Raw genomic sequence first — 11,789 nt, 5'->3', positions numbered from 1 at the left:
GGTAAACTGAGAGGATAAAGAGTGACAGGAAGCAAAATGGGCTTTTTTGCCATCCTTCCTCTTGTGAGCAGAAGGAAAAGGACACCAAATAGCTTAAAGGTACAAATGATAAGCTCAAAGGGGCTAAGAGATTTCTCTTAAGAAGAAACAGAGGCATCTTTGCTAGGATCAGCAATCAACTCTTCCATCATTGTAATATGCTTTAATGCATTCATAGACTTTTTTTGTTCACCTTAAATTTTAAACAACTAAAATGAGTGTCTACATCCCAAATTTACAAATGGGTGAACTGAAGCACAGCATCAGTCAGAGTTATGGGATTATACAGCAGTCCAGTGAAAAGAGTTCTCATGGAAATGCATAGTTGGCTGCTTTTCAAGGACTTTTACCAATGGTGGGTATCCCCACAGACAAGGGAGAAGCTTCTGAGGAGGCATTATTTCCTCTTTACCCCCGCTCCAAAATATGTGACATTAGAACTGCAGAAAATTTATTTCAGTTTTATGCAGTCTACCTCCTCTGTGACCGGCATTGCACTTGTTCTTAGGTCTAAATCTGTGCTAGATTTGCTTCCATTATATGTTGATCTCCATCTGAGCAACATGATCTTCTTGAAATACTTCATGGTGTTATTTTTTACAGTTACAAAACACATGGTGTTTATCATGCTGTTACTCATAGCAATGCATTCAACTATGTAAAAAGCAGTAAGATAATGCTTCTCTTTCACAAAGATGGTGGGGAAAAAGTCACGGACAATTGTGAAGCCATAGAAAGGTGCCCAGCAGAGAACATAGGCAGTCAGGATGCACATCAGTACCATAACGGTTTTTCTTCTGCATCGAAGCCTCTTTCTGATCTGTTCGGTCTGAAATCCTGGTACGGTTTTAAACCAAAGCTCCCGAGAGATCCTGGCATAACACAAGGTCATCGTAATCACAGGTGCAACAAATTCAATGCCAAAGATGAAGAGGAAGTATGATTTGTAGTACATCTGCTGGTCAACTGGCCAAATTTGACCACAGAAAATTTTCTCCTGGTTTTTCACTATAAATAACACTGTTTCAGTAGCAAAATACGCAGATGGGATAGCTACAAGTATGGAGACGATCCACACCAAGGCAATTAGGAAGGTTGCAGTTTGATAATTCATGCGTGGTTTCAGTGGGTGAACAATGGCCAGATACCTAGAACAGACAAATACATTCAAAATAAAGTCTGAAAACCCTATTAGTCAGAACACACTTCAAAATACAAGTGGACAGAATTAGGCAGAAGGAAATTGCTCTCATTCTTAAGGAGAGAGCCTGACAAATTTGTCTGTGAGGAGAGTTAAGAAAATTTTCTGAAGTAGCAGCCTAGAGCCAAGTTCCTAAATCTAGGCAGAAGCTCTGGAGCGAGTGGCTGAAGTGTTTGTTAGGACAGTGGGTACTTGGCAATCTGAAACTCTGAGCGTACATTAGGGTGTCTGAGGATGGTTTTAAGACCTCAGTCTTAAACTCCCACCTGTTAACAAGATCAAAATGAAAAAGTTATAATTTTGTATCACAGACTTCTTAACACAGATCACATGTTTGGGAGTTATGGAAGGACTGGAAGAGGAGAAAGAGAGGGAATGTTCCTATTACTGACAAATATGTTTGCAGGACCTAGCACAATATGCAGATGATGTTGTATCCAGGACGTGCCATGATATAGCATCTGGAAATTCTTTGGTGGACAGCACATGTTCAAGTGAGGGTTTGAAACATGCAGTAATATACACCTAGTCAGGTGCAGGTGAAAAGACAAACTTGTATAAACATGAAAATGTTTTCCCTAGGCAGAGAACTATTTAAATACGCTTTTTTTTACTAAGAAGTCAAATATACTGTTTTTATTATTTTCTTGATTGTTCCATGGGGTGCAAAGAGCTGAAGCTGATGCTAATGAATGGTCACAGGTGAGCATGTTTCCAAGCCACCACCAAAGGACTGTGTATCCATTTTCTGCCCATGCAAATTTTTGTTTAGTCTGATGGAGGTGACTATTGCTAATTAATCTTAAATTTGCTGTGTTAAATAATATGCCAAACCATAAAACTTGAGTTAGGTATTTGCACTCCTTACGACTGTAAAGCTGCAAGGTGTACTGCAGTGTTTCACAAAGAAGTGTGGAGAAATGGAAGTACATTACTTGCAAGATCCATCAATTGCTCTCAATTCAGTTAAAAAGGGGCTAGGACCAAATGGCATTCACTCTGGGGTTTTTTGTTTGATTGGAGTTCAGGGGGGTTGATTTTTTAAGAAGCTATACATGTAAGAAGAGCTTACGTTAGAGTACACTGTCCCAGAAAGATTAGGGTATTTCTGCTAAAAGGAGATTTTTATCAGAGACAATCCAGAGCTCCCAGTACAATTGTATTTAACACAAAGGATTGTTTCAAAAAGTGGAATTTCTCATTCATTCAGAGGCTTTTCTATCTGTATATATTCTATACATAGATAGCATCCACAGGATATATTAATTCTAAAATAAAATAGAAAGTCAGTGGTGCTTTTCATCAGCCAGATCTTGGAAGCAGATGAATTGTTCATCGCTCTTAATAGTGCAGGGTAGATGTCAAGGGACAGCAGAGTTACTCAGCCTCATTGTAGAGCTGATAAATTATTATTTTTAGGTTGGGTCCTGTGGAAACAAGGTTGTGGGATAATGTATGTGTATGCGTTCATAAGTATGCATATCCGCTCAGCAGAACATTTGGCTGGATGGAGTAAATATCTACAAGAGGGAGCTTTTGTGGCGGATTTCCTGATTGTCATTGCTTACCGCACTGGGGCTGTTACTGCGGAGTGGTCCTGGAGCACATGAACTGAGTTCAGATGAAACTGCCCTGGACGATGTGCTCCAAAAGTGTACATAAAACACACCAAGTGCCCATGGGTGTTCAGTCTGGGAGACCCAGCTAAAGTTAAACCCCCCACAATATTTACAGCATGGACGTTGGACCCTTAGCACGAACTCTTGCTCTTCAGATCCTCTTCTTTCACATTGCATTATTTTCTAGTGTAGGTGTGGCCTTAAATATGTGAATTTCCTCCAATTTATATGAATAGACATCAAGGAAGATGAAAGAGAGTCCTACGCAAGGGAAATCCTGTGGGTCAGGCTTACCCTCTACACAGGTGAGCCCTTTTAAATGATCTAAATGTGGGAAGACTTTTGTTAGGACCCAATTCTTTTTAGAGACCGACAACAATCCACATGACCTAACCAACATGGAATGGTTGATTGTTAAATGAATGAGGTTTCTCTCTGTTTACCAAGTCAAAAGCTCACCAAAAAAAAGGCAGTGAAACCAAAACAGTGTGTTCTTACAACAAACTTCAGTGATTAATCATTTCCAGGATTGTTTTTAAAGATGCGTGGGGAGATATGCTAGAAATCTTCTGATTTCTTAGCAGGCATAAGGGCTCAATGACCCATGTTACTTCATCAACCTGGGATGCACTAGCAGAGCTTTCCAAGAAAATTTTTTAGAAGTTGAAAAAGATAAGTAATAGAAAATGGTAGTGCATGCATGATAGCATTTAGAAGCTTAACTCTGAGTCCTCAGCTGCTGTTCAAAGGTTATTTTGTTAGACACTTGTTAAGGATTTGTTTCATAGGAGCTGATTGTCCTTTCCCCCACACCAGGCAAACCGTCTCTGAACTTCTCCAGACTCTTTCCACAGACTTCTGTTGACGTCAGTAACAGCTGAATCAGCCGTGCACAAGCTGTATCTATACAACCATCAGCAGGGTTAACTGCTCCTGGGCTGTCTTTTGGATCAGGTACCAAAAACTATGCAACGTTAAACTAGAGCATAAAATGGCACACGAGAGGAATTGGAAAAAAAAGGGAAGGGGGGTGGGGATCATACAGTATGTATATGCAGAGGGTATACAGAGATGTATATTGTGTTTGTACACAAAAGATGACTTGTTGTGATGGCCTTTCTGTAAAGGGTTTACTCTGCTGGTCTCTGGCTTTCTGTGAGTCAGTCAAGTCAGACTTATGTCAGCATGAAGCTAATCCTCAGCGCCTGGGTCCGTCAGAGTCCGTGGTGCACGAGGCTAAGAGAACAGGAGTCATAAGAAAGAATACAATTAAATTATATTGTTAAAATACCTGGAGTGAGAGGCAGGTGTAGAAATATCTCAAGACTGCAGCATAAAGCAGGTAGTATAGCAGGTGGATTATCGTTATGTTCTGCTTACCCCATTATGAAGGCTGTAGGAAAATCTCTGCTAAACTGGGTTGGTATAGCATTTTATCATTTTCTGGACAGTGCCATAAATATGGGTGCCATAAATGACCTGTGGGTCTTTCCTGGCTTGCCACTGTGCCATCCTCAGAGAGGCGTGTAAAGGGAGAGGAAAGTATTGAGAGGAGAGTATTTTAATGGAGAGGAGAGTGCTGGCCACACTCCCCAAGCATCCACTTCTGGGTTGGAGCATCCAGCTAAGACCTCAGAACTATCGAATGGTCAGTTTAATGGTTGTTGGGTTTTCTCAGTACGGCATGACGGAGAATAAGAACTCTATTTTGCAGGCTAGACAGAAGTCTTATCTTTTACTCTCTTTCACACCAAAACAAAAACTGGGAAAAATACCTTAGAGGGAGAAAGAAATACCCTGTAAGGCAATAACCCTGTTGGAAACCCACCTGTCAAATTCTGTATCACCAGTTAACTATTTCTCTTGCTGCAGAGTATTTACGTCACTGTTTATAGAAAAGGTTAGACTCAGAAAAGCTGTTTAGGCCAGTAGTGAAGGTTCCTTAGATGTATGGTTTGGATCAGGATTATATAGTGCTGTTGAACACCCTCATCTCTGGGGGTTTCCGATTTGTCTCTTTCTCCTCTTTTCCTTATTTCATAAATCCTCTCCTACACTTGAATCAAGTATATTTTTATGAGAAAAAAAATCGTTTTAATAAATCAACATTCTTTTCACCTGAAAAGTTCAATCAAGAAATTTCCACTGAGTTCTCTCTTGGGTAATGTTATGACCTCATGTGATTAAATTGTTATGAAACAAGATACCCAGGTCTGCATAGTACCTACCTGAACATCAGCAAATCCTGCAGAACAGCTGAACATGTTAAAAACCTAGAAATCTGGACAGCCAACCTCAGAAGCTCTGGCCATCTCCTTGTGCAGTCATAGCACCCCACTTACCTGTCAACAGCTATAGCCAGGAGAGCATTGGTAGAAACATAGAGGGAGACAGTCCGTAGGTAGTTGACTGAGGCACAGAGGACGTGGCCATGTTCCCAGGACAGCTGCCGCACCACGTAGTAGTCCATCTCAAAGGGGCAGCACACGATGGCCACAATGAAGTCTGAGATGGCCAGGTTGGCAATCAGCAGGTTGGTGAGGTTTCGCAGCTTCTTGTAGCGGGCGAGAGCAGCAATGAAGATGAAGTTGCCAATGCCACAGACCAGCATGATGCCAACCAGAGCCACCCCGATCACAATCTTGGCTGCAAAGAAGGTGCGGGTTTTGGTCATGTCGTCTTCACTGTCCAGTGGCAGGTCGTAATCACTGTAACTGAAATTGAAAGGGAAGGAGAAGTTTCTCAAGGAGGTTAAATCCCCATCATGGAGATTGTAGATTGCAGCAAAGTTGAGGTTGACGGTAGCATTTGGGTTATGTTCAGCTTGCTCCATGGCCATGTCTGTCTTCTTTTGACACATGTGGCTTGGCTGGCCCTTGGTTTCGTGTTAGAATTACCCAGGGTGGCTGGGCACGGCAGCAGGCGAGAGACCTCATCCAAAGTTTCCTTCTGACCAGTGAGTCATCTTGTCTTTGTCCCCATGAGATTATAGAGCAACAGCCTCATTTATCTCCTTCTGTGGGAACAAAAAGAGGAAAACATTTCCTGAGAGGAAATTAGCAAAAATACTGTGCTTGAGGGAAAGCAATAACCACCTTATTGCCCCACAGCAATATTGCTGGCTCTGCACAGTGGGAAGAAATACCCTGTGAAAGGATGCTTCTGTTATCCTAAAATCCCTTCAGTCGTTAAACCCAGAAGTTTTATTTACCAACAATGAAATTTTGTTTTCAGCATACAGTGAAGTGACAATATAGGAGTGTAAAATCCAGTTTAAACCTCTGCCAGCCTTCAAGCCCACAGTGCTGTCATCCCTGTGCAAGGTAAAAAAAAACTAAAATGAGATGACACCTCAATTTGCTGAAAAGTATCTGATGTGCCTTTCGGACAAAGTTTTTGCTTTATGCTAAATGTCTTAAGAACGATGTGGTAGGTGAGAATGAAAGGAGAACTGATGTCCTGGCTTCTAAATACGTTTCTTAATTAAGTAAGAGTTGCCAAGACCCAAGAAAATAGCGAAGCCAGCACTTTCCTTTTTGGCAGCCATCAATTGGGTAGGGGGACCAAATTTTCAGCCAGCATAATCCATTATTGCTTCTCTCAAACCAGTGGAGCTCTGCCAATTTGCATAGACAAGATTTTGTCCCATGAACCAGCTTGTAAGGCTTGGCTGTGAAGGCAAATCTGCCGGTCGCAGGGAGAGTTTGCTGTCCACAAACAGGCTCTTGAGGTGAAAGGGAAAATCTTCCTTAAGCAAGACGAAGTACCTTGAATTTTTGAAGGCGGGGAGCCACAGGCTCCCCTCTTTGTACTGCCGTTTGTACCAAATGTTAAAAATTTATTTGTTTTCCACACTGAGGAAAAAAATCTAATCTACTCCCCAATTTTGCCTCTACTCTGTATCAAAATGCTGAGAGGGCTGTCTTCTTGCATCTTCCCATGCCACATCTGGGAATCCTCACACCAGACTCCCAGCTGTCAGGACAGTCCCACCCTACCCCAGAAGAGAATCGGGGCATTGCCACTTTTTCTGCATTGAGGCAGTCGGTCTTCAGGGTGTCAAATGCTATTGAACAACGTCCATCATGGCTACAAAGGACAATCTGCATAGTGGAGCTGTTGCCCCCTTCTTTCCCTGGAAGAACCCTCAGCCCCTGATGTACCACCACTTAATAAATTTCTAAGAGAAACTCTCTTGTACAACTTCTGTCTTCACGTTGCTTTTCAAACTGAGAGTTGCAGAACGGCAGAATAACAGAAAGCCAAAGCCTGAAACTAAGTAACAGTTCAAACAATTGACTGCTTTACAAGACATCCCCACAGCTGCCTGCAAATGTGAACATTCATTTAAGAGAAGTACTAAATAAATACTCAGATGCAAAATCTATATGTTGGTCAAAGCAAGGTGCAGTATCTGTTTCAGACAGGTTTCCCTGTAAACTACCGAGAGCGTGCTTTAAAATAAATAAAGACAACCCAACTATCCACAAACGGACATAACACCATCAGCTAACTGTACCTGCAGTTGCTCTCATCTTCTTGGAGGTCTCAGGCATCCTGGGGATAGCCTCCAGGTTTCTCCCCTGCAAATGTGCTGCTGTCACAGGAGCAGAGAAACCATCACTGAAAGCAGCCAGAGGACTCTGCTGAACGATCATTTCTCTCCCAAGCAGGTTTGCCCTGCAGCTCAGGGGAGGATGGCTCCGCTGTCTCTCTGCATGCATCTAAAGCCTTTTCTCAGTGGGAGGCACCTTGAAGCTGTCCATGCATTTCTGATTTTAAAGAGGCAGTGCAATACGGAGACAATAGAGCACAGCCCTTTTTTTTTTTTTTTCCTGCTTTAAACCCCCTGAATGCATCGAATCAGTGGAGTGGCTTTGTTACCAAGTCTGACGATGGAAGGTGTAAAACCCCGGTCTTCACTTGCTCTTTGAGTTTCATCTGTGCTGGGCAGCAGCTACCTACACCTGATGTGACACAGAAGCAAAATACAAACCTCCCAGTGGAGAGGAGAGGGAGAAAGGAGGGTGAACTACTTTCCCAGGGACCTTTCTCTGTGTATCTCTCCCTGGCTATTGTCTTTAGGGTTGACGCTGTGGCAGCTCCTGCAGAAGGAAGGTCAAACATTGAATAGCTGTAAATCAGAGGACCCCTGACAGCTTTCCTTGCCCTCTCAGGGAGTTAGTCAGAGTGGAAAAGTGGCAGTGAATCCTTAAGGACTTGGTGTCCTTTGCTAATGCTGCCTCCTTGTTGCTCTGAAGCACTCGCACCCCAGGGAGCAGTTCTCTTGCTTCCCAATTCTCCAGAAGGAAAGGAAATGCACAGCAGATCCCCTGTCCTCTTCTGCACCTCCAGTCTTATTCACATTAGCTGACATTTTCCAAGATGCGTAGTTGGGACACATTATGTAGTCACCAGTGGATGAGACCGTAGGAGGCTGTAGAAGGTCATGAAGAGTGTAGAAAATTTGCAGAAAACCTAAAATACGTGGCCTACAATGCACATTCACAAGACTTGGCTTTCATGAGCTAGTGGGCACTTATCTCTGGAAGAAGGAGATAAGGAAAGAAATCTGTTAATGTGCAATATGTCTGGGGTAAAAGAACCACTAATGTGACATTTCTTCCAGAAAACTTGTGGAAGGCCAGAGTCTCCTCACTGTCTGGAGCCATCAGACAGCACTGAGAATTTCACAGCAAATACTTTGCTTGGCTTCAGTGTAATAGGTGAAAAGCCATTAAGGGATTTTTAATATGCAACCAAATGAACAATGAGGAAATCAGATGCAATCCACTTGTTGAATTCTGTCACAAAAAATGTAAATATAGTAAGTATAGGGAGAGGCAAAGGGAACTTACAGTGTACATCAGAATCACATCTAAAAGATCCATAAAATAGGTCACATAAACCTTAAATGTCCCTTAAGAAAAGTTAGTCCACCAAAGGGAGCTCTTGCAAGCTTTACATTAGGAACATGCATGATCTCTTTAAGACTTTGTTCGGCTGTCTGACATTGTTATCTTTCTTATATCTAGTGAGTTATTCAAGCAACATGATATCCAAATATTTATATTCCTTTAGGCCAAAACCTCAGCTGCTGCAGAACAGTCTATCCCCATTGCCAAGGCAAGTTGGCATTAGAGCCCTGGTAACTACAGCGCCTCCAGATCTGCACTTCATGCTTGGTATGTAGCTTCTGTCCAGCAGTTGTTCATCCACCGTGCTCCAAGTAATTGTGCTATATGTGTCAAGCTGTTCCTCACAAAATACTAGTAATATTGTGAAATGATGTGATTTGCGTGTGCTGTGCAAGGCAGTGCTTTGTAGTAGTTGAGTAGAAGCTGTTCAATAGACAGTGAAACCACTGGTCCTGAGAGCTGCCCTTAAGCCAAATGGGCAGAGTGAAAGCTAAAAGCTGGGTCTAGGGCCTCAATAACTGGCCTGGTAACCTGCCCTGCTACAGCAAGGGCTGGGATGGTAGTGGAAGGACTCTAAAGCCATGGACTATACACAGGAGGATTTCCCAGCTGCAGACGCTGTGTAAGAAGTCCCAAAGGCTGCCTTCAAAAACCATAGTCCCTTGTGACTTCTGGTGTAAATGTGCTGAAGGAGCAGCTCCCTGGGGCGGCCAGGCTGAGGTATGGCCCGGGCAGCTGTCTGTCGGTGCACAGCTGGGATTTTCATTGACCCAGCACTGCCCAGCCCAGGGGCTTTGCAGCCTACAGGTCTCCTCTTCGTGGGAACAGGGCGCTGGGAGGCTTTCAGAGACTGAGAGATCCTTCCCCACAGCCCATGTATGACATCCATTTTATCACATGATTATGCTCTGTTACGTTGTATTTCAAAGTCCCCCTTATTTTGTAGAGAGTACGTGATTCTGGTGTTGGATTTCTGCATAGGACAAGGTTTCTCCTTGATGGTGTTTACTGGTGATTCCCCAAAGGTGTCACAACATTTTACACAGTGTCACAGCGCATTTCCTGAGACCAGTGTTACCAGTTTGACGAATTCAGGCTGAGAAAGAGAAGTTGATTCTGAAAACTATCATGTAAACAATTTATATTCCTGGTTGGTTGTTTTTTTCATTAGTATGCTCACGGTTTGAACAGGGAAGTTATTTGGAGGCTAAATGATGCAAGAAAGATTGCAATGTAAAGTACTTGTTTAGAGACTTTCAAATAATGAATTTCTAAAACTAGCATTTAGCCTGAGAAAAGACCTTGGGACTCTGGCCTTTCGTTTCAAAACAGCAAACTCACCAGCTACTGTCTAATTTTTCCTAATTGCTAAATAAATTTGACTCTGAGTGAGGTAATTGATCCTAGGGGACTTACATAAGCTTTGCATGAAATATAGCTGGAGTTTTACAAAGGTTGCTAATACAAATCAGTTGGTGAAATGTGACAAAAGCATCAGACATCCTGTGATTTTCTGCAAAAACAAGCAAAAGGCACACATGGGTTACAACCATGTGTATTTGTGCTCAGTAGTCCAACCAGACATTCAGCTCAGGGGCTTTACTAAATCTAAGAGTGTGTAACTGACATTTATGTTCAGGAGGGCACTAGACTTGCTTACATAAAGCGTTAGGTATATTTTTCTAGTACATGAAAACATGCCTTGTGGTACTAGAGGAAAGTGACTTTTGGATGGAGTTTGGCAAAAATGCACACACAGGAGTAATCCCACCATACTGAGCTGTTCCAGTGGTGGCTTGGGCCATGGAAAAGTCCTGAGAAGGAGAGAGCAGAGAAGTGTTTGACTTTATTAATGGGTTATGTCATCACGTTAACTTTCCTCTTACCACCTTTTTCCGCTTCCTCACTGAGTGTATCACTTCTTAGCTTGAGAAAAGGGGCAAAGCATCTGAAGGAGCAGCAGAGCAGGCTGTCAGCAACCATAGTGACACCCCATGAAGATGACTGTCAGCGCTATTGGAAGAGCAGACACGGTCCTTTCATCCGAAAAGTCTTTTCCTTTCAGAGCTGCACGGGTTTCTGTGGACAGTGGCATTCAGGTAGATCTCACAGCTGAATGACACAAGGTTTAGCAGAGCTGCACAGAGCTCGCTTAATGTGCAAGGTGACCCAGACGCAATCAGCGATTTTCCTCCAAGTAGTAGCTCCTTTCTTTTTACTTGTTTCTTTTTTTTAAACTTTTCAATTCTCTTCCATTGTGTATTTCCTGTTTTCTTCATCTCTGTTCATCATTTCGTGATCGCATAAGAACATGGTGTTTATTTTGCTCAGCTCAGCTTAACATGGCAATCTTCTGTGAGAAGCACACCCCCTGCCCTCAACAATAGTCTATGAAATATGTAGAAATATCTGTAAGAAGTTTATGTTCCTAGCTGGCACTTACCACCCCTTACTGGAGAAGCCCATCTTACCTAAAGCAAAAGTGACAGTGTTTGAGGCAGTGCAGGAAGCAGGGACCAGCCCAGGGACTGTGCACAAGTTTTGATGCCACATTAGTATGACGTGAATGACCACAAAAAAACCATTTCAGTCTTTAAACATTCAATGTTTTGTTCAATTATTAAATATTACTTTTTTTTTTCCTTTTCTTTTGTATGTGTCTGTTAGGCTTTGTGGTTTTTTTTAACTCAGCCTTCCTTAGAGCAAATGCTTGTTACCACAAACCCTTCTCTTGAGCAGAAGGCCTCCGAAAGGCAAATGTTAAGTGCTTTTCTCCCCAAATCCTGCCTGGGCACACTCATAGCTCGGTTGATACTAATGTGCCAGCTGTGGGCAGTGGCAGCATGCAGCAATGTGTCTCCTCGCTGTGGCAGCAAGGCAGGAGATCGCTGAGACAGCTTCCTTTGCCCCACTCACTTACCATCTTTGTTCTCCACTAAGACTCTTCCCTGTCACAATAGTCACTGTCAGCTCTTAGGGATTGCTTAATTTTAGACTAAGACTGTCAAACCC

At 42.7% G+C, this 11,789-nt stretch overlaps 1 protein-coding gene across 1 annotated transcript; it reads right to left on the bottom strand.

Annotated features, from left to right (window-relative positions):
• Nucleotides 1-313: 313 nt before the first annotated feature.
• On the bottom strand, nt 314-7,469 carry LOC103920512 (prokineticin receptor 2). Its single transcript, XM_009328259.1, has 3 exons — nt 7,379-7,469; nt 5,202-5,875; nt 314-1,187 (listed from the first exon to the last, which is right to left on the bottom strand). The coding sequence occupies exons 2-3, from the start codon at nt 5,717-5,719 to the stop codon at nt 491-493; spliced, it is 1,215 nt and encodes a 404-aa protein (XP_009326534.1). The 5' UTR covers nt 5,720-5,875; nt 7,379-7,469; the 3' UTR covers nt 314-490.
• Between the last annotated feature and the right edge of the window lie 4,320 nt (nt 7,470-11,789).

This window comes from Pygoscelis adeliae, unplaced genomic scaffold, assembly GCF_000699105.1.
Source record: "Pygoscelis adeliae isolate BGI_AS28 unplaced genomic scaffold, ASM69910v1 Scaffold547, whole genome shotgun sequence".
Lineage (NCBI taxonomy): Eukaryota > Metazoa > Chordata > Aves > Sphenisciformes > Spheniscidae > Pygoscelis > Pygoscelis adeliae.
The sequence above is the reverse complement of the archived record's forward strand: the minus strand, read 5'-3'. Positions and strand labels throughout refer to the sequence as shown.